This window comes from Onychomys torridus, chromosome 18, assembly GCF_903995425.1.
Source record: "Onychomys torridus chromosome 18, mOncTor1.1, whole genome shotgun sequence".
Taxonomy (NCBI): Eukaryota; Metazoa; Chordata; class Mammalia; order Rodentia; family Cricetidae; genus Onychomys; species Onychomys torridus.
The window spans coordinates 8,806,479-8,831,662 of NC_050460.1; the positions used below are offsets into that span (position 1 = coordinate 8,806,479).

The 25,184-nt window shown below is 46.6% G+C and overlaps 2 protein-coding genes and 1 pseudogene across 2 annotated transcripts in view; 2 read left to right on the forward strand and 1 right to left on the reverse strand.

The window, feature by feature from the left end:
• Spats1 (spermatogenesis associated serine rich 1) overlaps positions 1-2,573 on the forward strand; it is a 31,055-nt gene extending 28,482 nt beyond the window's left edge. Inside the window, exon 9 of the mRNA XM_036168484.1 lies at positions 1,579-2,573. Within this exon, the coding sequence (XP_036024377.1) occupies positions 1,579-1,760 (182 nt within the window). The 3' untranslated portion in view covers positions 1,761-2,573. The remainder of the gene's footprint in view (positions 1-1,578) is intronic.
• Positions 2,574-12,107: 9,534 nt separating this feature from the next.
• LOC118570072 lies at positions 12,108-23,144 on the reverse strand (annotated as a pseudogene).
• The window catches only part of Cdc5l (cell division cycle 5 like), a 35,832-nt gene continuing 33,680 nt past the window's right edge, over positions 23,033-25,184 (forward strand). The window contains exon 1 of the mRNA XM_036168446.1: positions 23,033-23,353. Coding sequence (XP_036024339.1) covers positions 23,309-23,353 — 45 coding nt within the window. The 5' untranslated portion in view covers positions 23,033-23,308. The remainder of the gene's footprint in view (positions 23,354-25,184) is intronic.

A 25,184-nucleotide genomic window follows, 5' to 3' on the forward strand; every position in this document is an offset into this window, starting at 1 on the left:
TGTCTCCACCTTGACTGAGGAATATGCCAGACATGGGTGGTGCACTTTTTAGTGACCTGATGGGCCAGCTTCCCAGTGGATTTGGAAAAGGACAGGGAAGTCAGAGAGATGGCTGGTGTCCTTCCAATGCAGAGTGACGGTCTGATCTCACACGAAGTATCTGGGAGGCTACTGCTGCCTTGAGTGTCTGTATGCTGGGGTTCCTCCCTGTAAACTCTGTGAGAGACCGGAGTAAAAACAGAGATTTCTGCTAGAAAATGAGGACAGAATGGTCAGAGCAAAACTGCACTAAAATGAGTTCTTCTATAAAGAGATTTCAAATAGAACTCAGAATTCTGTGTTCATACTATCCAGATTCAGCAGCTTAATGTGACCATAAGAGAGAGGACATAGGAGATGATGGAGGGACTAAGAGAGCCTTTGGATGACTTAGCCGTAGGTGAGGGGCAGAAAGTGGTCACAGGGAGACAGGGCCCCGTGCAGCCCATAGCACATCACTGTATAATTAGGAAACAAAACACACCTCCTTCTCATTGGGCACAGCTGGGGGATGTACAAGTGAACTGTTTGTAAGCCAGATCTCAACCCCTATTTGCCCACTGCTCAGTAAGCTTCCTATATACCCACAGACATCAATCTGGTACTATTCCTGAATGAGAAATTCATGTGTAACTACAGGTTTTCTAGGAGAAATTCAACATCTGTAGTTGGATTTTTCTTTGGGCCACCAACCAGCTTCCAGATAAAGACTCGGAGACTTATTATTAATTATGAATGCCAGGCCTTAGCTTAGGCTTGTCCCACTAGCTCTTTTAAGTTAATTTAACCTATTTCTCTTCATCTATGTTTGGCCTCGGGGCTTTTAACCTTTCTTTCATGCTGTATGCCCTACTTTCCTGCTTCCTCTATCTGTCTGTCTGCCCCAGTGTATCTTTTTCTTTCTCCTTTCTTTTCTCCCCTGAGCCTAAATTCCTCCTCGTATTTATTCTTCCTGCCTGGAATTTCTGGCTATCTCTCCTCCCTTGCTATTGGCCATTCAGTTTTTTACTAGACCAATCAGGTGCCTTAGGCAGGCAAGGTGAGAAAGCAACACAGCTTTACATAGTTAAACAAGTGCAGCCCATCTTTACATAGTTAAACAAATGAAACCCATCTTTACATAGTTGGACAAATATTTTGCAACAAATATTGGGCAAACTGATTTTAAGATGCCTGTGATACACACTGATGAAAGGGCCTATGATATAGTTGGCATAAAAGTCTGGAGGCTAAGTATATGCATGTGAAAAAGAAAATCCCTGTGAGACATGTGGTTTTGGGGTCTAGTTTTAATGACTAGATTAGGATATTGGTCCCAAACAGAGAATGAATTCAAATGACTCTTGAATCCCTAGGGCCTGAGGAAAACCAGATTCTCTTTGGGAACACTGTCCCATCTCAGGGCACAGGAAACTCTAGAAATGAGACCCACAGAGATGAACTCAAGAAAAAAAAAGAAAAACTATAACCAGAATCACCACAAGGAAGGGCTGGTAGCTGAAACTCAAGCCAGATTAGGTGACTCAGACTGTTTTGCAGGGACTGGGGAGATGGCTCCACGGTTAAGGGTGCTTGCTGCTCTTCCAGAAGACAAGAGTACAGTTGTCAGCACCCAAGTCGGGAGGCTCACAATCCCCTATAACTCCAGCAACTTCTTCTGGCCACATCGGATATCCTCACACGTGTTGCATATACATGCACACACATATACACATAAATAAAAAATAAATATTAAAGAATGTTTTGCAATATGGTATTAATTACCATGGCAGGGTGCATGCATTCATTTTGCAGTAAAGATACTAGGACACCAGTTTTCCCAGTGATGGCTAATGAGTAAATGAGAGGAAGGGTCTAGGGATGCCAATCTGGGGGTTGGGGTGGAGCTAGAGAGCTTGTCTTAAATTGAGTATACTTATTTGGGGGAGATTATGAGGACCATGGGTGGTGACTAATAATCTTCCTAACTATGCCTTGATGTTGCTGTTGACTCTCATCCCTAATTTTAGCCTTTTTCTGTTTAGTCTCTTGGTGTTAAAAGATAGGTGAGGGCTGGCAACATGGTTCAACAGTAAAAGCACTTACCAAGCAAGCCCAGTGACATGATTCTGATCTCTGGAAGCCACTGTGGAAGGAAAGAACCAACTCCTGGAAATTCTCTTCTGACCTCCACATATATGGTGTGGCTGCAGCATCCCTCTCCAGTAATAAATAAAATTGAAAATAGTAAAACACAACACAACACAACACAACAAAACAAAAAAACAACAGGTGAGATAGAAATAGATATTTTAGGTATTTTCCTCAGGTAAGTAAATGTCAATTTAGTCAGATCCAGGTCCAGGTGATTATGGTGACAAAATGGAGAAAGATGTAGCCTAAAATTCCTTTGTAAGTTAGGGAGACCACTAGTGTCTTTCTTTCCAAATTTCTTGACTTTCCCCAATTGTGTTTCTTGCATGTCAATAGGTATTATGTGAAAAAAGGTTTCTCTGTCAGATCAATTTGGAAATTCTTTAAAAAAGCAAAGAAGAGCTGGGGAGATGGCTCAGCAGTTAAGAGTCTATACCATTCTTACAGAGGGACCTGAGTTTGGTTCCCAGCACCTACCTGGTAGCTCACAACCGTCTGTAATTCCAGTTCCAGGGTATCTAATATACATGCATGCAAAACACTCATATGCATCAAATAAAAAGAACAAATCTAAAAAGAAAAAGTATAATATCTTCTAGAGTTGCCATGGCATAAAAAAGTGGGTTCTGGGCTGGAGAGATGGCCCAGCTGTTACAAGCACTGATTTATCTTTTAGAGGACCCAGGTTCTGGTCTCAGCACCCACATGGTGGCTCACAACAGTATGTAACTTCAATTCTAGGGGATCCAAAGCTACCATCTGGCCTTCTTGGGTACTGCACAAATATGCACAGACATACATGCAGGCAAAACACCCATACACATTTATTTTTTTAAAAAAGGAAAAATCTTTGAAAAAAAGAAATGGATTCTCTCTTGACTTCAGAGCAAGAGCTGGAAAACAAGTTGTTCACAGGGTTAGAGGTTCGGGGAAGAGTGCACTTCATGGCTCTCTTACCTCTGTGCAGCAGTTCTCATCCTGTGGCTCACAACCCTTTGGGGGTTGAGTGACCCTTTCACAGGGTCACCTAAGACCATCAGAAAACATGGATATGTACATTATGATTAATAACAGTAGCAATGAAAATAACTTTATGGTTGGGGATCACAACAGGAGGAACTGTATTTAAAGGGTCAGTGTTATTAGGAGGGTTGAAAACTACCGCTCTGGTGTTTGCTGGCAAAATTAGGTGCTCTTTGTCTTTGAACCATCATCCCCTACAACTGCCTCATTCTGCACATACTGTTTATGCTGTGTATCCAAGTCACTTCTTTTTCTATCAAGCAATATCTGAATGTTGTTGTCAACATTTATGGATATTCATTTTCTAAGATTGCTTTCAGCCTATCAGCTGTTTCTAGCAAGTGGTTATAATACATGTACCAACAGACATGCATGATTCTTGGGTCAGGAGCATGGAAGAGTAGATAACTCAAGATTACAGCTGTATGCTGTGGGATGATCCTTCTGTACACAGTGAATGTGTATTGCTCTACTTAGTTAATAATAAAGCTGTTTGGGCCAGTAGCCAGGCAGGATAAGGTTAGGCAGAAAAACCAAACTGGGGGTGGGAGGGATGAAGAAGGGCGGGGTTGAGAGTCTCAAGCCAGATGGAGAACGAGTCATACATACAAAATTAAATGGGATAGAGGTAAAGGCTATGAACCTCAGGGCAGTACATGGATTAATAAAAATGGGTTAAGTTGTAAGAGCTAGTTAGTAATAAGCCTGAGTTAATGGCTGAACATTTATAATGAATACAAGCCTCTGTGTGGTAATTTGGGAAGTGGTTGCCAGGTATTTGGGAACAGGCAGGACAAAAAGCTCAGCCTCCATTTACATATGGCACTCCAATGTGCTGCATGTTCATCCACATAAAGCCTGAGAAAGCTTTAAAAAAAAGGGGGGGGGGGAATTCTAGACATACAAAAATGGAGCCAAGAGCAGCTTCTTAGTTCATGTCTTTCATGTGGGCCACAGTACAGAGACGTGTCCCCTGGCTGCACTCTGCAGTGCAGCTTGAACTGCAGCATGGCTGATTACCAGTCTCATATAAGTCGCAGTACAGAGTGCGCTTGGGTTTAGGACTTTTGCTCACATAGACAAAAGGGCTTAAAGATACACAGTAAAGACAGATTCAGACAAAAAGGCCTCTAAATAGGTCACAGTATGTTTGAAAAATATGCGTAGGCTTGGGAAAGAGAAAAGAGAGACAGTCATATGTTTAAAAATTAATTTAAAAACAATAAAGTCCTTAAAAAAAGGAATAGAGTAATAACAAAATTAAAAGCCATGTAAAAAATGGAAATACACAGAGAGTCTGGATTCTATATTCTATTGTGTTTTCTTTAGATTTTGACTATTAATGGGCAAATGATAACTACTAAGAGACATTTGATTGTAAAAGGTACTAAATTAAACCAACCTATATATTAAAAAATCTTGATTCCAAAGTTTAAGTCATAGATATGTTACTTTGGGGAAGAGGTTATGTTTTTCTTTCCCCAGGAATTGAGAGGCTACGGATTCATTCTAGATTAAGAAAAGTCAGGTCTGATTGTGAAAGACCCCCTGAAATCCTAACTACAAACATGAAAAAATAAACCTAAAGCAACTACAAAACGTGATGTGTATTTTACCTGTTCAGACATAAAACAAAAAAATTATGTTTGACTGGCTTATGTACAATGCAGTTTATATTTGTATTAATACAGAGATGTATGTTACCTTTAAAAGTTTATATATTTTCAGAGCAAGAGGATGAGACACCAATGAATATGATGGCCCAGATGATCCAGCATCCAGAACAGCTTCAAGGCTACTGACTAAGATGATCCAGTCCAGTCTCACAGAATACTCCAGTCAGGACTTAACCATAATCCTAAATTTTCTCAGGGTCCCTATAAGATTACCAGTACCTGCAATCAGTCAGAAGTAGCCTAAAAAACTACACCTACATACCCCCAAAATGGATTATGGATGTTTGTCTTTGTTTAGGGGTTTAGTTACAAATTGTTATTGGTCATAGCCAATCTCTTTCTAAAAGAAGAAAGGGGGATATGATACAGAAATGATGGGGAAAAGGGTATATTATTATGATGAAAAAAAAAAGGGTAGGTTATTGAATCTACTTTAATTAAAAAAAAACAGCTGTTAATCTTACATATTTTACACTGGTATGGATTTTAGTTTACTGATAAAAATTTAAAGTTATTTCTGTTACTATATGTACATTTCTACTCCTGTTTAAGGTATTGTGTTTATACAGCTCAATTAAAAATGTAATGTATAATTAAGAAATACAAATTAATAGTCATCTATAATAGTTAAACTTATAGTCAGATTAGATATGTTTTCAAGTTATACACAGATATATTTAGATAGATGGCCTTCAAACACTTCAAAGACATACAGAATATGGTATTTAATAGGTTTAATAACCTAAGGCTTTTCATGATAATGAGATATCTGCTCCTGGCAGCACCAGAGTTTACTTTCTTTGTGGCAAAAGTTAGCCACTGGGCAAGAAACTGCCCTTGACTTGACTGTTGACAGTATGCTGTCCAAATTAGACAAGCAGAACACAAAAGAAGGTGACTGCTGAATTTTGCCAAGACAAAGTAGGACAGTACTTCAAAATTCCTGCTTCACAGATAAGTCTGTCAGATATTCTAGGCCTGAAGGCTGAAGATGGATGCCCCAAAGTTAGACAGAAACCTTGGGTGACTGTCCAGGCAGCCTAACGTCTGTCATTAGGTAACATTTCATCCTTTTGGGGTCTTTGATGAAGTTGAAGACTAGATAGTCATAGTTATAAGTTTTTTAGTTATGACGAAAGAGTAAGTTAGATATAAAGCTTTAGACCACCAAGATAATATAAGATGATAATTGAATGTTTTCTCTAATTTTGTCAAATAAAAATAGACTGGATATTGTAACTATAATTCTTGCTTGATAACTTTTGTTATACATAATTTTACTATGTTAAAGTTAAAACCTTCCTTTTTGATTAGACAGAAAGGGGGGAAATGCCATGGGATGATCCTTCTGTACGCTAGGAATGTGTTACTCCAATTGGTTAATAATAAAGCTGTTTTGGCCAGGCAGGAAAAGTCTTGAGTCAGATGGAGAACAAATAAGACATACAAAATGGGATAGAGGTAAAGGCTATGAGCCTCAGGGTAGTACATGGCTTAATAAAAATGAGTTAAGTTGTAAGAGCTAGTTAGTAATAAGCCTGAGCTAATGACCGAACATTTACAATATAAGCCTCTGTGTGGTAATTTGGGAAGTGGCTGCCAGGTATTTGGGAACAGGTGGGACAAAAAACTCAGCTTCTGTTTACAGCTATGTACTAGCTTAATCTATAGAAGTTGATCATATGGGCTGGGCATGGTGGTACATGCCTTTAATTCCAGCACTTGGGAGGTAGAGGCAGGAAGATCTCTTTGAGTTGGAGGCCAGCTTGGTCGACATAGTGAGTGCCAGGACACCCACGCTACATAGAGACCTAGTCTCAAAAACAACAAACCCATCCCCAAACTAAAAACAAAAAAACCCAACAAAACATAAAAAATCAAAAATTGATCACATGGGAAATCCAAGGCAAGTAAAGTTGGCTTTTACATTGTTCTCTCAAAGGCAGATTAAACAGGCTGAACACACAGTAGGATAGCAGTCTTAAGTGACCTCAAAGTGTATTATTAACTCTGGCTTTGAGGTCCAGCAAAAGTTCCATTCTTTTAGAATATATTTTTATATTATATGCACTGCCATAATTTCTCCTTTTTGTTTTATTAAAGGAAAAAAAAACACATTTATTTAGGTGGCCACTGGTAAAGAACGGGTCAAGGCATGGGGACAGCCTGAATCTGTACTTCATTTTTCTGAAAAGTTGGCAAAGGTACAATAAGACTTTGAGAAGGAAGACAAACAGAATGGCTGTACCTGTAAAAGATCACACCTTAAGATTTAGTCCTTGTGTTAGCCAGGGTTCTCTAGAGTCAGAGAACTTATGGAATGAATCGCACTCTCTCTATATATAGGGGATTTATTGGAATGACTTACAACTTGCAGTCCAGCTACTCCAACAATGAATGGTTAGCTGTGAATACAAAGAATTCAGTAGTTGCTCAGTCCCACAAAGTTGGATGTTTTAGCTGGTCTTCTGCATATGCTCTAATCCCAAAGAAGTAGGTTCCAATGCCAGTGAAAGAATGGACGGGCTAGCAAGGTGAGGACAAGCAGGCAAAGAGCAAAAGCTTCCTTCTATGTCCTTATATAGACTTCTAGCAGAAGATACGGCTCATATTAAAGGTGTGTCTTCCCACTTCAAGATCTGGATAAGAAGTGGATTCATCCACTTCAAACCAAGCAGAAAATCTCCCACAGGTGTGCCCTCCATTTCTGGATTATAGTTCATTCCAGATAGTTGACAACCAAGAATAGCTATTACAAGTCCATCTCTTGTCAACTTGACACACAATCATATCTCATGTCATGATTAATTTCCAAATGAAAACAACCAGGTCATAATAAATGCCTAAACATAACTATCCCACATACAATCACAAATGCATTCTATGTTTAATCAGGTCATAATTACACCTAACTTGATAAAACTGCCCCTCATACAACCAAAAATACATTATAAATTTAAGAACAGGTGGCAATGTCCTATTAGTATTCTCTTAACTGATGTTACAACATGATGAAGAAATTGAAAGAAAACACAAATATCTGTATACATGTTCTTAACAAAATATAGCAGAGACACATGGCAACTATAATTCTTTTTTTTTTTTTTTTTTTGCAACTGGTCACATGGCCTTGGCTGGTATTTATAAATACCTTCCTCTACTACCATTCTGTATTTCCTCCACCCTTGGCAAGCAAGTCTTGGCTCTTTCCTGGAGGAGTGACCCACACCTTCATTCCTGATGTGTCTGTATCCTGTCATCCTGCCTGGGTTAGGCTGATGTAGTTTCCCATTGACTTTAATCACAGGACATGGTAGCACCAAGAGCTGCCCTAAAGGATCTCCTGCACTCCAGACAGAATCTTTCTTATCTCCACTGTGGAGAAGCAATCCATTTTCCCTTTGGTAATCTGGATTAATCATCCTTCCTAACACTGTCATTCCTTTCTTAATCTGTTGGCTTAAAGACATCAGAAGGACGAAGTGGCCAGAGGGAAGCTGAGAATGTTTGTTGTGATTCCTGGTAGAAGTACTCTCCCCCTGGAACCAAAACTTCTAGGCCAGCAGAACTTAAGGTCACCAGAACAGGAAGCAAAATTTTTCCTAGTAGGTCCCTAGGGGTGATAGTGAGAGAAACAATTCCCTTTTCCACCTCTTGATTCCTGGATCTGTGGATCCTCGCTATCGGAGAAACTGTACCACATACTGGATGCTGATTAAAGCATCTCCTTTTGGAGAACCCTGCCCCAGCCCTCCAGGCTACTGCCACCTAATTGGCCCTGTAGCTGTGTCTTCAAAAGGCCATTCCATTCATCAGGCTGGCTGCTTCAGGATGGTGGGGAACATGGTAAGACCAGTGGATTCCATGATCGGGGGCCCACTGTTGCATTTATCTGGCTGTGAAGTGAGTTCCCTGGTGAAGCAACACTTTATGGAATACCATGTCGGTGGATCAGGCATTCTCTTTTAAGTCCACGGTGGTGGTTTTGGCAGAAGCACTATGTGTAGGAAAGACAAATCCATAACATAAGTATCTACTCCAGTAAGGACAACGCATTGCCCTTCCCATAAAGGAAGTGGTCCAATGTCGTCAACCTGCCACCAGGTTGCTGGGTGGTCATCCCGGGGAATGGTGCCGCATCTGGGGCTCAGTGCTGGTCTCTGCTGTTGGCTGATCTGGCACTCAGCAGAGGCTGTAACCAGGTCAGCCTTGGTGAGTGGAAGTCCATGTTGTTAAGCCCATGCATAATCCCCATCTCTGCCACCGTGGCCACTTTGTTCATGGGTCCATGACAGGAATGGCTGGGGAAAGTGGCTAACAGTCCATAGAATGGGTTGTGTTATCTACTTGATTAATTAACTCCTCCTCAGCTGAAGTCACCTTTTGTGAGCACTTACATGATGATCCATCTGTCTTCTGCACTGGCCAAATAGGAGAGTTAAAAGGAGATATGGTGTAAACTACCACTCCTGCATCCTTCAAGTCCTTGATGGTGGTACTAATTTCTGCAATTCCTCCAGGGATGTGATACTGTTTTTGATTCATTATTTTCTTTGGCAATTGCATCTGCAACTCTAAAGGCTTCACATTTAGCCTTTCTAACCATAATAGGCCAGGGAACCAATGAGAATTCTGCCAACTTCTAAGTATATCTATCCCAATTATACATTCTGGAACTGGGGAAATAACCACTGGATGAGTTGGGGACCTTCTGTGAGTCAGACTTCAGCCAAAACTCCATTAATCACCTGGCCTCCATAAACCCCTACTTTAACTGGAGGGCCACAGTGTTTCTTGAGATCTTCTGGAATCAGTGGCAATCCAGCATCCAACAGACCCCAGAAAGTCTGATTGTTTCCTTTCCTCCAGTGTACAGTTACCCTTGTAAAAGGCTGCAGGTCACTCTGGGAAAGGGCTAGAGAAAGACTTAACTGTAAAACTTCTAGGTATCTTATCAGGGTCCTTCTTCCTCAGGGGAACTTGGCCACCCCTTCATTCAAGAGGTTCTGGGTCTGTAAACTGGCTCAAGATGGAAATTGATTCATTAGCTAAGACCGCCTTTTGTCAAGATCCAATGCAGCCTTTCTTTCACTTGAGAATTTTTCTGCTTATCCAGATCAAACAGAAATACAGTAGGCGTCTTATTGATTGGATGCCTGGAAACACCATGATTGATTAGTCAGTACCAAAGGTCCATATCAATCATGCCAAAATAAAATTCACTTTGCCTGTGCTGAACATTACTGGTTAGTCTAGTATGAGACCTGTTTTGAACCTCAGGCAATTCAGTTCTGCCACCTGGTCCCTGCTACCTGGGGGCTCAATTAAACCCATTGCATTTAATTCATCCAATTGAGCAGCAGCATCTCCAACCCTAAGGTTTGGCACAAGGAGAAGGGCGACAACAAAGCTCTTCAAATGTGCTGGCGCCCCTCTCACCACTTTGCGTCTTATGGGATTAGTGAAGGGCATGTCTTCTGGACCTTCCCATTGAGGAGGATTAGGTTTTACACAGTATACCCACTCTAGCATAGCAATTTCCCTGAGCCTTAAAATTCCTTCATCAACACTAAACCAAAGGATATCAGGCATTTCCAACTCCTTTTCAGTAGGCCATCTTTTGATAAACGCTTCAGCCAACCATTCAAACAAACTCTTGACACCTCTTTTAACTGTGCGAGCATCCATATTAAACCGAGAATCTCTACTCAGAGGGCCCATCTCAATAAATGCAGTCTGATCTAGTTTTATGATCCTTCCACCATTGTCCCACACCCTTAAAACCCATTCCCACACATATTCTCCAGACTTCTGCTTGAATGAATTAGCAAACTCATTTAGCTCTTTAATAGTGTAGCACATCTCCTCATGGACTGCATATTCTACCTCCCCTCGAGGAGCCTGCTTTGCGTTAGGTTCAGTTAAAAGTCTAGAGCCAACTATTGGTGGGCCTTGAGGGACAGCAGTATTGTCTTGCCTGGCATTTTCTTCAGAGAAAGTGACTGCTGATTTATCAGACAATGAAGGATTAATTTCCTCAATGAAAGATGAAATAGGCAGTATTTCAAGGGGTGGGGCGGAGGGTACTAACCCTTGAGAATCTGAGGGTTCAAAGTTCTCAGCTTCAACAGGGTCCTCCCACACATCTCCATCCCAAGTTACAGGATCCCATTCTTTACCAATTAATGCCCTTACTTTAACTGCTGACACCCTCTGAGGCTGAGACTTGAATTTTCGATGTAGTTCAGCCAACCTTATAATGAGGACTTCAGTTTGATTTTCTAGAACTTGAGCTCTGTGGCTGCTGGAGAGAAGATTCTCTTCCAAGCTACACTTAGAAACCTTTAAACTGTTTACTTGCATCTGGAGCTGGTCAATTTTATCACTAAGTATATTGTTGTCCTTCACAATATTCTGAAGTTGATTAATTTTACCACGGAGCTCATTCCTATCCTTTATTAATTTATCCAGAGATGCTAAGAGCAAACAACCAGCAGCATCATTTTCCTTGTTTTCCCCCAAACTGTCAAAAGTTTCATATACAGAGTCATCAAATCTATTGCCACTTTACAATTGGTGAATCAGCATAATCAAATGCATCTAACTCTTTAAGTTTGTAATATAATTCGCACCACGGGCTTTCAGCATTCTCCAAGCTTCCAGGAGAGGAAGTGACTATAGCTGAAGGTGCTGGTGAATTGAAAAGCCTATTCCAGATACTTAAAAGATTCATCTTATATGTCTGTTTCTCTAGTACCACTTCTGGTACCAAAAATCTGTATTAGTTAGGGTCTTTAGAGTCAAAGAACTTACGGAATGAATCTCTGTCTCATGGAATGACTTAGAACCTACAGTCCAGCTACTCCAACAATGGCTAGCTGTGAATGAAAACTCCAAGAATTCAACAGTTGCTCAGTCCCACAGGGTGGGATGTTTCACCTGGTCTTCTGCATATGCTCTAATCCCAAAGAAGTAGGCGCCAATGCCAGTGAAAGAATGGATGGGCTAGCAAGGTGAGGACAAGCAGGCAAATAGCAAAAGCTTCCTTCTTCTATGTCCTTATATAGGCTTCCAACAGAATGTATGGACCATATTAAAGGTGTGCTTTCTTGCCTCAAGACCCACATCAAAGGTCTGGAGAAGAAGCAGGTTCATCCACTTCAAACCAAGTAGAAAGTCTCTCACAGATGTGCCCTCCATTTTTGGATTGTAGTTCATTCCAGATATAGTCAAGTTGACAACCAAGAATAGCCATCACAGTCCTGAAAACATAGAAGGGTTCAGTCAGTTACCAAATACCATTTTAAAATATTTATTCTGAAAATAGGAATTTATAGTTGCTATAGTTTGGCTGGAAGGAGTTAAAGCCACTGTAGCAGTTGCAGTGGTAATGAAAGACCCCCGTGTCGGAGATCCTCCCTCAGGCGAGACCCCAATCCAAGGAACACACCGAGACCACGAATCAGATGCAATCAGCAAGAGGGTTTATTCAGATACACAGGTACCTGGGGCGTCCAAGTCTCTCGGAGGACTGGCGCGCCATTGAGCTGGGATGTTGGCCTTTTATAGGGGAGGGGAGCCAAAAGCGCGGGCACAGAAGCGAGATGCATAGTTACAGGGACATGATTGGCTGATTTAAATAAGGCTTGGGTTCAACCCGAGGACGGTTGCGGTTTTTCTGTGGAAGTCTGATAAAGGGCTGACTTGGCTCTATCTGGGGGTACAGAGTTGTTCTTCTGTACTCCCTCTTCTGCGTGCCAGATGGCTGACCACAGATATCCTGTTTGGCCTTCTTCCCCTGCATTCAGGCTGAACTTCCCTGTTCTTTATGTCAACGTTGCTTAAGCCTTGCAAAATGGCGTTACAGCAGTCAAGCTACTGGAGGGGGTCTTTCATTCCCCCATTTTCTCAGGAGCCTAATGGAATCTTTCATTTTATGGTACTGGCATCAATTCGGTCTCTGACTGATTAAGTCTCTGGTATTGTTGGGTTAGAACCAGGGCCTGTACTACCGACATGTGGTCTTTTACAAACTGCACGAGCCGGTTAAGAATGCAAGGCCCAAAAAGTAGTATTAGGAGTAGAATAATCAGGGGGCCCATGATGGAAGAAATGAGGGTGGTGAACCAAGGTGACCTGTGAAACCATCCCTCGAACCATCCTTGATTGGACTCAAAGAGCTGCTGTCTCTGCTTGAGCCTTTCTCTTAATTTGGCCATACTGTCCCACACTAGTCCAGTATGGTCTGCATAGAAACAACATTCCTCCTTTAAGGCTGCACATAGCCCCCCTTCCTGGAGGAACAGGATGTCTAGTCCCCATCTGTTTTGTAGGACTACTTCAGAGAGGGAGGTTAAAGATTTTTCTAGGGCGCTGACTGATTCTTCTAAGGCTTGGATGTCAGTATGCATTGCTGCCTGTAGTTGTTGGAACTGGCGGGTCTCTAGGAGGGCAGTCGAACCGGTGCCCACCCCTGCAGCTATGCCTCTTACAGTGAGGCCCCCCAGTAACAAAGCCAGAGTTATGGAAACAGGCTCCCTTGTATACCTGATTCTTCCTTCTAGGAAATGGTATACATAATCAGGCTCATGATAAGTGACTTTAGGCCATAGTTCAATTAAAATACAGAAGTCTCTGGTGATATCTAAAACAGCAGCGGACACACAAGGAGTGAGTCCGGTGCTACATGCCCAGTATGTACCATTTGGGGCTGCCAGATAGTAGTTTCCCGATGATAGGGCTTGAGTCCTATTGCATAGGGCTTGATGGGTTCCAGGTACGGCTCCTATACATAACCCCTGTCCGGACACTTCGGATAGGGTCAGCCTATGTTGGGGGTTGTTGGTGCAAGAGGTGGGTGGATCGGTATGGTTAGTATAGTTCCCAGGGATTGCTAGGCCCTCATAATAAGGGGGGGTGCTTACCAGGCATAACCAACATTCCTGGGTCCGGTCGGGGTTGGTGACGTTTAGAGCCAGGTAAGCGCCCTGCACCAATTGGAGTAGCCTATCTCCTGTGCCGGGCCTCTGGGTGGGGGTGGTTGTAAATCTGCTGGTAGTGGAACCAGAGGTGCTGGAGTTTGTCAGGGGCCCAGGCGTGACCTGAGGGGTTTTAGTAGCCGGAGGCTCAGCTGGCTGAGAGGGAGATTTTTGTTCGGACAGGACTGAATTGGGACCCACGGGAGCCTGGTTAGGGGACTGTGTCCGTAGCCTGATGGTAAAAACAATACCTGTATCCTTTCCTTCCTGATAGAGGCGGAGGCCCCAAGAAAGACCTGATTCCCAATACTGGTGTCGTTTGCCAGCCTCAGTAAAAGTAATCTTTAGGGGGTGACACCAGGATGTGCATTCGGGAGTACCCTGGTATGTGTTGGAATGGCCAATGGAATAGTTATTAGTGACAGTAATAAAGTCCCAGGAGGAACAGGGGCTCCAATATGTTATACCCATTGTCTCGCATCCCCAGGATTTGCAATAGAGGTCCCCCAGTCCCCCACAGCGGTAGAGGAGATTGTGAGGCCGGTGATTACCCGGACAGACATAAAACCGGAGGGTGGCTAGTTTTTTTCTCTGGGCCGAATTTGCACACCCGGGGGGGTCTAGGCCTAGGATCGTGATAAGAATCATAAAGCTCGGGGGCCTTCTCAGTGGGTTGCTGATCGTCAATGTGCCATTCGGGGGCGGTTGAGGCAGCGAGCCTACAAAGGTCGGGATAAAGGTCGGGCCACCATGACAGAGGGGCATGAGTGGCAGAGGTTTGCCAGATCGTCTCCCCAGTCTGTGAGACGACTTGCCAAGTGAGGGTCTTTACAAGGTGGGGGCTGCCCTCTACTGTCCCTAGTTCTAGGACCGAAAGTACCCATACCAGGACTAGGATCCCTCCTCTCGTACAAGTCTTATCTTTAAGGGATTTCGGGAGTGCTGGACTCTCCATGGCGATGGTTCTGCGGGATCAGTCTATGCAGCTTCGGTGGCAGCCTTTACATGCGCCGCGTGCACCCAGGCAGCAATCCCATCGACTTTCAGAGCAGTTGGGGTGGTCAGCAGGACGGTGAAGGGTCCTTTCCACCGCGGCTCAAGGTTTTTGGTCTGATGTCGACGCACCCAGACAGAATCCCCGACCTGGAACGGGTGTGGCGCCAGGGGGCGATTCAGCTGCTCCCGGTATGCCTCCGCAAGGGGTTTCCACACTGTTCTCTGCACCAGCTGGAGGGCCTGGAGGTGCGCCTCCAGGGTGGGGCTGCTGGCAAAAGATGAAATATCAGGGTGAAGAAAATTTACAATGGGTGGAGGGGCTCCGTATATGATCTCAAACGGTGTTAGGCCGTGAGGCCCTGGTGTATTCCGGGTTCAGTACAGGGCCAAGGGGAGCAGGAGTACCCAGTCTCTAGTGCCAGTTGCAAGCATTAATTTGGTTAAAGTCTCCTTGATTGTTCTATTAGCTCGTTCTACCTGACCTGAGCTCTGGGGGCGATGAGCACAATGTAATTTCCAATCAATCCCCAGCAACCTGGCCACCCTCTGACTTACTTGGGAGACGAAGGCGGGTCCATTGTCCGAACCCAGCACTTGAGGCATTCCATACCTGGGGAAGGTATCTTCCAGGAGTTTCTTGGTTACCACGTTGGCAGTTTCTTTCTTGGTGGGGAAAGCCTCTACCCATCCTGAAAAGGTGTCTATAAAAACCAATAAGTATTTATATCCATATAGTCCTGGTTTGACCTCCGTAAAGTCAATTTCCCAGTGGACTCCCGGCCGGTGGCCTTGAGCGCAGCTCCCCTGGCTCGGGTGAGCTTTTCCTGAATTCAAGCCGGGCAGGTGGAGGCCACCTGGTGGAGGATCTTGTCCTGATTGAGTAGAATGGCGTCCGCAGCTTCATCCATCAGGAGGGTTTTCATCTTGTTTTTGCTCAAATGGGTTAGCACGTGGAGGAATTTAATCATATGTCTAGTATGCGATGTGGGCATGACAATTTTATTATTCATGATGTAAGCCTGTCGGTCTGAATTCCATTCTGCCCCCATTTTCTTTGCTAATTCATGGTCCTCTGGGCCATATGGCATTGGGTCCTTATTCATTGGCTGATCCTGCAGGGTCAACACCTGACTGCCCCTGGGTTGTTGTAGGGCTACTGACCGAGCTGTGTGGTCAGCCAGCCGGTTCCCCCGTGCTACAGCGGACTCATCCTTTTGATGTCCGGGGCAATGGATGATGCTGAGTTTGTGGGGAAGGAACAATGTCCTTAACAGGTCTAGGATTTCCTTTTTGTTTTTGATCTCCTTCCCTTCTGAGGTCAAGAGCCCCCTTCTCCGATATATTTCTCCATGGACATGGGCAGTGGCAAAGGCATATCTACTATCGGTATAAACTGTGAGTTTCTTACCTTCTGCCATCCGGAGGGCCTGGGTTAGTGCGATCAGCTCTGCCCTCTGTGCCGATGTACCTGGGGGCAGTGGTGAGGCCCAAACCACTTCTGATTCGGTAGTGACTGCTGCCCCGGCCTTTCGTTCCCCCTCCTGCAGAAAACTGCTACCATCCGTGAACCAGACAAAGTCCGGGTCTGGTAGGGGCTGATCCGTCAGGTCGGGACGGGTACCATGAGTTTCTGCCAAAATCTGGAGATAGTCATGTTCTTCCGAGGGGTCTGGACTGGGCAGCAGGGTGGCCGCGTTGAGGGAGACAACCGGCCCGAACTGTACTCGTTCCGTATCTAGCAGTAGGGCCTGGTAGTGAGTCATTCTGGTGTTTGAGAGCCATTTATCTGGAGGTTGTCTAATCAGTGCCTCCACCGCATGAGAGGACAGTATGGTTAGCGGTTGACCCAGCGTCACTTTCCTGCGTCCTTGAGCAGGACCGCAATGGTGGCCACCATGCGCAGGCAAGGGGGCCACCCTGCTGCTACTGGGTCCAGTTTCTTGGACAGGTAGGCCACTGGTCTCCTCCAAGGTCCCAGTCTCTGTACCAGCACCCCCTTTGCAAACCCAGAATTCTTGTCCACAAATAGCTCAAAAGGTTTGGTCAAATCAGGCAGGCCGAGGGCGGGGGACTCTAGGAGAGTTTTCTTAATAGTCTGGAAGGCCTGCTGCTGCTCCATGCCCCAATGGAACATGACCCCTGGCTTGGTGAGGGGGTAAAGGGGGGCAGCTAGTTCAGCAAACCCCGGGATCCAGAGGCGACAGTCCCTGGCCGTTCCTAGGAATTCCCTCACCTGCCTGGGGTTCCGCGGGGGAGGTATCCCAAGGATGGCCTCTTTTCTGGCTTCGGTGAGCCACCGTTGTCCTCCCTCCAGGGTGTAGCCCAGGTAGGTTACCTTTTCGCGACAGATTTGGGCCTTTTTAGCCGAGGCTCGATAGCCCTTCTGTCCCAATTGAGTCAAAAGGGCCCGGGTGCCCTCCTGGCATTCGGCTTGGGTTTTTGCCGCCAGGAGGAGGTCATCCACATATTGGAGCAAGATCAGACTGGGGTGTTCAACCCGGAACTCGGCCAGGTCTGAGTGTAGGGCCTCGTCAAAAAGTGTTGGGCTATTCTTAAACCCTTGCGGGAGGCGGGTCCATGTCAATTGTCCCGAAAGCCCCATCTCTGGGTCCTTCCATTCAAAGGCAAATAATAATTGACTTTGGGGGTGGAGTCTTAGGCAGAAGAATGCATCCTTCAGGTCTAGCACCGTGTACCAAACATGGCTAGGTGGCAGGGTACTGAGGAGGTTGTAGGGGTTTGGTATTGTGGGGTGTATATCTTCTACCCGTTTGTTGACTTCCCTAAGATCTTGGACCGGCCTGTAGTCTCCTGTCCCGGGTTTTTTTACAGGCAGGAGGGGAGTGTTCCAAGGGGACCGACAAGGCACCAGAACTCCTCATGGGCTTCACGAGACATGGGGTACTGCCGGATGGAGACTGGGGTAGCAGTGGCTTTTAACTGAATGATGAGAGGAGGTTGATTCTGGGCCAGCCCCAGACCCCCCCGTCTCTGCCCAAGAAGAGGGAAATTCCCCCAGCCAGTCCTGCATCCCCTGCAACAGTCCCTCGGGGGGTCCAGGCTCAAACAGCTGGTATTCTTCTTCTAGTTTTAGGGTGAGGATATGTAAGGGGGAACCCCTGGGCCCAGTAATTTTTGGCCCTTTATCATCAAAGTAAATCTGAGCTTTAAGTTTACTTAGCAGGTCTCGGCCCAATAGCGGGTAAGGACAATCAGGCACATGGAGAAAGGAGTGAGATACTTGTCCAGTTGCCAGTTCAATTTTTCTTTCGGTGGTCCACCGGAATCTACTGCCTCCCGTAGCTCCCTGGACCCATGCGGTGCGGTTGCTGAGAGGGCCCCCAGAGTGCGTGAGGACTGAATGTTGGGCGCCTGTCCACTAGGAAGGTGACTGGCTGTCCCCCAACCTTTAGAGTTATCCTGGGCTCAGGGAGGGGCTCCTGGCCCTGACTTCCCTAGTCCCCCAGGTTGAGGAGGTCCGTGGGCGCCTTGGGTTTGGTTCCTCGGAATCCTCGGGGTTTCTTTGGGCATTCTTGGGCCCAATGTCCTTTTTCCTTGCAATAGGCACATTGGTCTTTATCAAGAGGTGCCCTCCTACGGTCTCCCGTCCTAGCTCCCTCCCTAGACTGCCCCTGAGAAACTACGGCAGCCAGGACCTTACTAATTTCCTTATGGCGTTTTTTTATCTCTCTCTTCCTGTCTCTGCCACATTCTTTCCTCTCTTTCTTCTGGGGTCTCTCTTTTGTTATATATTCTTTCTGCCTCTTTTAGTAAATCTGACACAGTATACCCCTGTAGTCCTTCCAGCCTCTGTAATTTTGTGCGGATGTCAGGACTAGACTGATGGATAAAGGATAGGATAACACTTGCGGCCTGACCTGGATCCTCTGGGTCATAAGGGGTATACATCCTGTAGGCTTCTTTGAGTCGTTCTAAAAAGGCTGCTGGCATTTCCTCTTTTCCCTGCACAGTGCTTTTAACCTGGCCCAAATTGATGGGGCGTCTAGCTGCCCCTCGGAGACCCGCTAAAAGCAACTGGCGATAAAGACGTAGTGCTCCCTACTTTCTGGAGTGGTGAAATCCCAGTTGGGTCTGGTCAAGGGGAAAGCTCCGTCAATAACATTAGGCAATTGTGTTGGTCTCCCGTCATCCCCCGGAACCTGTTTTCTAGCTTCCAGGAAGACTCTTTGCTTTTCCTCCACTGTCAGGAGGGTTTGCAGAAGCTGCTGACAATCGTCCCAGGTCAGCTGGTGGGTCACTAAAATAGACTCAATCAGGTTAGTAAGGGCGACCGGGTCTTTGGAGAATGGCGGATTGTGTTGTTTCCAGTTATAAAGGTCAGAAGCTGAGAAGGGCCAATATTGGAGCTGGTTATTGGGGCCCTCTCGAAGGGGGGAAGGCCTGTGACGTTGTGGCAAGGCCCGTCCCTCCGATCCCTCAATCGCCCGGCGATGGGGGAGGCAGTTGGGGCGGTTGAGTCTGGTTGTGGAGGTCTGGCTGCGGCCGCACCTGCAGTTGGTGGTTCACGGCCTCTTAGAGGCCGGCCCCCGGGATAACGGCGGCGGGTCATCCAAGAGAAGGTCGATAAGGGGAGAATTTGGATCAGGGGGAGGACGGAAGGGACCGGAGGCTTGGGGGGGTCCCTAGGCCCTAGGAGGGGGTATAGGGCTGAAGCGGGGGGGATTGAGGGAAGAGGCTGGAGGCATGAGCCCGGGAGGAGCCGTGGGGGCAGTCCCCATGGCCGGGAGGGGAGTCAGAAAGGGCTTAACCCAGGGAGGGGGTTCTGTGGCTAGGGAGGCCCAAATGGCGATATAGGGGACCTGATCTGGATGTCCATGAGGTCCGGGAGCAAAGACCTTTTCCTCAACCCTGGAAACAAGAGTCTGGTTAAAAGTTCCCTCGCGGGGCCAGCCAACATTCATCATGACCCATTCAGCCTCACAAAGGGTAATCCATTTCTTTTTTCGAATTTCAACTCCCTTGCCGTGGGCACGCGCCCGGACGTCGGTCCAATGGTCCAATGTAAGGCTCAGGGGGGTTGTGACTGTTTGTCCCATGGCTGTCTCAAGGGAAAGAAGTGTTAAACAGAAAACACAGAGCGACAGACAGATAAAGACAATGACGAGACGCGCTGCGCGGCTTCGGTTCAAAACCAAAAGCAAATACTCAGAGGGAGACTTTGAGGGTCCGGACTCCTCATCTCCGACCAGGACCACATATCCTTCAGACACGTGGCTGGCCCCGAAAAACCGTGCCCCGGAGGGGACTTCAGACACCCGTGGAACGTCTTCCAGGGTTTTGGTGGGCGAAGTCCGAGCTCGTCAGCTCCTTCAGCCCCACTGCCAGAGATCAAACCACGCGGGCACTCAGACAACAAGAAGAGGAAACAGAAGTAACATAAATTTCGGCCGGCCGGCTTACCTCCTGATGGTGGGTCGGTGGTCCTCAGGGGGGTCTCGTTCCCCATACGGGCCACCAAATGAAAGACCCCCGTGTCTGAGATCCTCCCTCAGGCGAGACCCCAATCCAAGGAACACACCGAGACCACGAATCAGATGCAATCAGCAAGAGGGTTTATTCAGATACACAGGTACCTGGGGTGTCCAAGTCTCTCGGAGGACTGGCGCGCCATTGAGCTGGGATGTTGGCCTTTTATAGGGGAGGGGAGCCAAAAGCGTGGGCACAGAAGCGAGATGCATAGTTACAGGGACATGATTGGCTGATTTAAATAAGGCTTGGGTTCAACCCGAGGACGGTTGCGGTTTTTCTGTGGAAGTCTGATAAAGGGCTGACTTGGCTCTATCTGGGGGTACAGAGTTGTTCTTCTGTACTCCCTCTTCTGCGTGCCAGATGGCTGACCACAGATATCCTGTTTGGCCTTCTTCCCCTGCATTCAGGCTGAACTTCCCTGTTCTTTATGTCAACGTTGCTTAAGCCTTGCAAAATGGCGTTACAGCAGTCAAGCTACTGGAGGGGGTCTTTCAGTAACTGTGGCAGCTATAATAGCTACCATAATCATTTCAATGAATCTTTTCACATGTATATGTTCTGGTGCATAACTAAATTGTTTTAAAGCAGATCCCCCATGCCACAGGCCAATCATACAGGAATCCAGGCACTGATTGTTTGTCTAAGATTTAAAAAAATCTTGAAATCACCATTTAATTTAAAATCACAATGTAATAAGAGGAAGTTTGGTGAATGGGGTAAGAATTAGAAGTACATGCCACTTTTCATATGAGGACACTGATCACTGGCTAAAGAGTTAGGTCCAGTATAATCTCATCTGAACTTTACAGTATTCCAAATGCGTTCACATGTACATCCAGGGGTTAGGATGTAAATATATCTATCTGGAGATGTATTTCAACATACAACAGGGAGAAACAATTTCCTTATCTAACAAGGTCTTATTGGCTTTAATTTGGTAAAGTGGAAGATGGGGAATGCTGGTTTTGTTTGTTTGTTTGTTTTTTTGGTGTGTGTGTGTGTTTGAGACAGGGTTTCTCCGTGTAGCTTTGGAGCCTTTCCTGGAACTTAACTTGGTAGCCCAGCCTGGCCTTGAACTCAGACATCCGCCTGCCTCTGCCTCCTGGGTTTAAAGTCATGCTTTTTTTTTTTTTTTAAGTGACATCATGAAACATTTATTTATGGAGTTTTCCATGTGGCTGATTTCCTGAGGGACATTTGGGGGAAAAGTATGTTGGGTAAGACTCGGAGGCCCAATTCATATAATAAAAGGGGGCAGGGTTGGTGCGTCTACATCAGTTGCAGAAGAGTGTCTTGTTCTCAAAACACCAATCCTTTGAGACAATTTTCTAACAGATGACATTAGCATGTCTTATGGAAAAGATACTCTTTCCTTGAGTCTAGCACACACCTATTTTGTTTTACAGATATCCCTAGACAATTGTCAGCCAATCAGGGTCCTGGACCCTGGAAATCCCAACCCAACCTCTGCTATGATAAAAATCCCACCCTGAGTGGGCTTAGGGCTCTCTGATCTCACTGCTGCGTCAGACAGAGAGACCAAGCTCGGAGCTTGAAATAAAGGCTCTTTGCTTTTACATGGGGGGATTCGGTCTCCATGGTGCTCTTTTGGGGTTCCCCAAAATCTGGGCATAACATGGACCTTTGGAATTTTCTATTTGAAAGTGCTCTGGGAGAGGACTGGTCCAACTGTGGACTTAGTAGGACTCTTGCTTACAAATATTGGAAACCTAACTCCAATGGCCAAATCCCCAAGGGGACTATGGAAGGAAGCAGCTATGACTTGGGAATGTTCTCGATCCAGGGACCACGTTGAGGCCAGGACCTACTTCTAAGTTTTTTTTTTTTTCCAAGACAGGGTTTTTCTGTTCAGTTTTGGAGCCTGTCCTAGAACTCTCTCTGTAGACCAGGCTCGTCTCGAACTCACAAGATCCACTTGCCTCTGCCTTCCAAGTGCTAGGATTAAAGGTGTGTGCCACTGCCGCTCGGTCCATATGTTCTTCTTAATACTACACTAGCTCCCTTTCAACAGAAAGCAGTGATATTTTATTGATTTCCCATTTCAAGGAAAAACAACAAAAATCGAACCAGAAAATTCGTCACATCTTCTAGAAGAGGCAAACGGAAGTGCAAACAATCACCCCCTCCAACAAAAAACCAAGAGCTACTATTTCCCTAGCGACCCGGGGTGGCGTCCAATAATTGCTCTGGTATAACAGTGAAGAAGTCTGCGCGGGTAACAGGGAGAGGAGACGGCAGAGCGTGTGGCAGCCGACACCTTACCGGGTTTTGTGGACTCGCAGCTGTGGTCTGTCCTCAGTTCCACTCTTCAGCTGGAAACACAGACTACAGGGGCCAGACTCCCGCAACTGACCGGGAGTGAGGAGCGAAGCACCCGGCGTGCGTGGAGCGGGCGCGTCAGGCAGGCTGGATGTACGGCGGCGCAGCCCACGGCCTCTCCCCGTGGAGTCCTCCCGGCCGACACCCCGCGCGGCGCTCCGGGAGACGACGACGCGCGGCGCTCCGGGAGACGACGACGCGCCTCCTCTCGGACTCCTCGGGGTTGCGAGCGCCACACCCCCGACACTCCCAGTCCCCGCCCCCACGTGACGCCTGGACCAATCCCCGCACGGCGCCAGGGTCCACTCCCGGTCATCTCGCGAGAGTTTAGTTTTCCTCCCACCTGCCTCGGACCTGCGCGCGACGTCGCCGGGCGCTCCGGCCCCAGCGGTTTGAGGATGTTCTGTCAGTCTTAAGGCTCCAAACAGGCCGTGTCTTTTCCCTTCGGCCATTGAGATCTCGCGAGATTTACCGGGCTGCGCCCCCCCCCCCTCCAGCCACGCCTGCGCAGATCTCTTCAAAGCAGAAGGTCGCTCTTGGAGGAAGTGGCCTCTTGGCGCCCCGTGACCGGAGCGCCGTTACTACTTTCTCGAAGCTCCTCTCGGCCGCTGGCCGCGACACTCCGCCGCCAAGATGCCCCGGATTATGATCAAAGGGGGCGTGTGGAGAAATACCGAGGTGAGACAGCTTTTCCCGCCGTCCGCTGCCCTCCGCCGGGTCCGGTAGCGTGTGCGCACGCGCGGGGAGGTCCGGGAGCCGCGGCTGCCCCGCGGGGTCTCCGTGGGGGCGACCGCCACTGTGCGGACCCCGGGGACCCCGCCGGGCCCGGGTGCGGCCGTGCACCACCTGCGCGCCCCGGCGGTGGCGAGGGCGCGGCTTGTCGCCCCGCGCTCCCCGCCTGGCATCTGCTAGGCCCTCGGACGCTTATTTGTTCAGTTAGGGACGCGCCCCCTCGCTCCCCCCGGGTTTTTCTCCAGCCCCTTCCTTCCTTAGCTGGTACACAGCGCTTCGCTCTGATGGAAGTCGCTGTGGCCGCAACTTTGTTTTTAACTGACTTCGTTCAGTGGGGCGGGCGGCGAGTTCACGTCTGCACCTCTCTGCTTATCTCATACCGGGGCATCATGTGTCCGCTCTGCAGATCCCAAGGTCTTTTCTCTTACCTTTCAGTCGCACCGCCCTTGCGGGGTTAGAAAAACTGCGTATTTGCTTCCAGAAATGTAGTAGATCATGCCGGGGTAAACGGGACGGGAGAAGAAAGGAAGGAAAATAGAAATTAAGTTTCCGTGCATTTGATCGAATGCACTGAATGTATGAATAGCTTTAGTCTTGTGCTTTCTTGAGATGGCTTCCTGTTGCTTTGCATCTTTCTGACCATCCTCCAAAACTTAGCTCAGAACACTTCTTGGATTTAGTTACCTAGTGGTTTTGTGGCACCCATCTTCGTTTGCTGCAGCTTACTTTGTTTTTGCAAGCGCTTCTGTGTGGTTACAGCTGAGTTTCAACTTCTCAAAGCCTCAGTTTACTCACTTTTTATAAAACAAATAGTATTTACCTCTTGCAGTGAGTTAGTAGTTTGAAACATTGAGAACACAGCTGAGCACATTAGTAGACTTTCAGTAAAAACGGGTTGCTGAGCTGGGCGGTGGTGGCGCATGCCTTTAGTCCCAGCACTGGGGAGGACAGAGGCAGATGGATCTCTGTGAGTTCAAGGCCAGCCTCCTCTACAGAGTGAGATCCAGGACAGGCACCAAAGCTACACAGAGAAACCCTGTCTCAAAAAAACAAAACAACAACAACAAAACTGGGTTGCTGTTGTCCTCATCAGACATCACTGCAAGAGGACCAGGCTTTGGTATTCTAGAACCTAGTATGAAGCAGGTTGCTTCGTGATGTTTGGGAATCCATCTTGTAGGATAGGTACCTGCCATACATTCTTGGTTGAAGATACATTGAAGTATAGAAAAGCTATAAAAGTTTATTCTTATTAAAGTTACAAATGAAGGCACTGAAAAGGGACTTGCTTGCACTGAGGCTATTTAAATTAGAAGAGATGACTTCTGAGGTAGAAGTGGAATCACAAAATCAAGTAGCAGCAGGATTCCTCTGTAGTGGTCAGAACACTTGCCTGTGGGTGTCTCATCTCATGTAGCCCAGAGTGGCTTTGAACTTGCTATGTAGATGAGGATAACCCTGAACTTTTGATCCTCCTGCCTCTACCTCCAGTGCTGGGATTACAGGTGTGTACCATCATGCAAAGTCTTACGGGAATCTAACCCAGGACTTCCTGCATACTAGGTGAACGTTCTACCAGCCAGTAATGAGAGAAAATATGGAGTGGAGAGGCTTAAGTCCAAGGCATACAATTCAAGTTCATTGTGGAAAAAACCTGAAAGTAAAGTGCTCAGGTGCATTCATTTGTGGCTCCCTGACCTCTGGTGTCTGAGTTCACTTGTCAGGTTGTCCTGGGATTGGGGCATGCTTTGGGTACTCTGGTAAAATAGAATTGGAG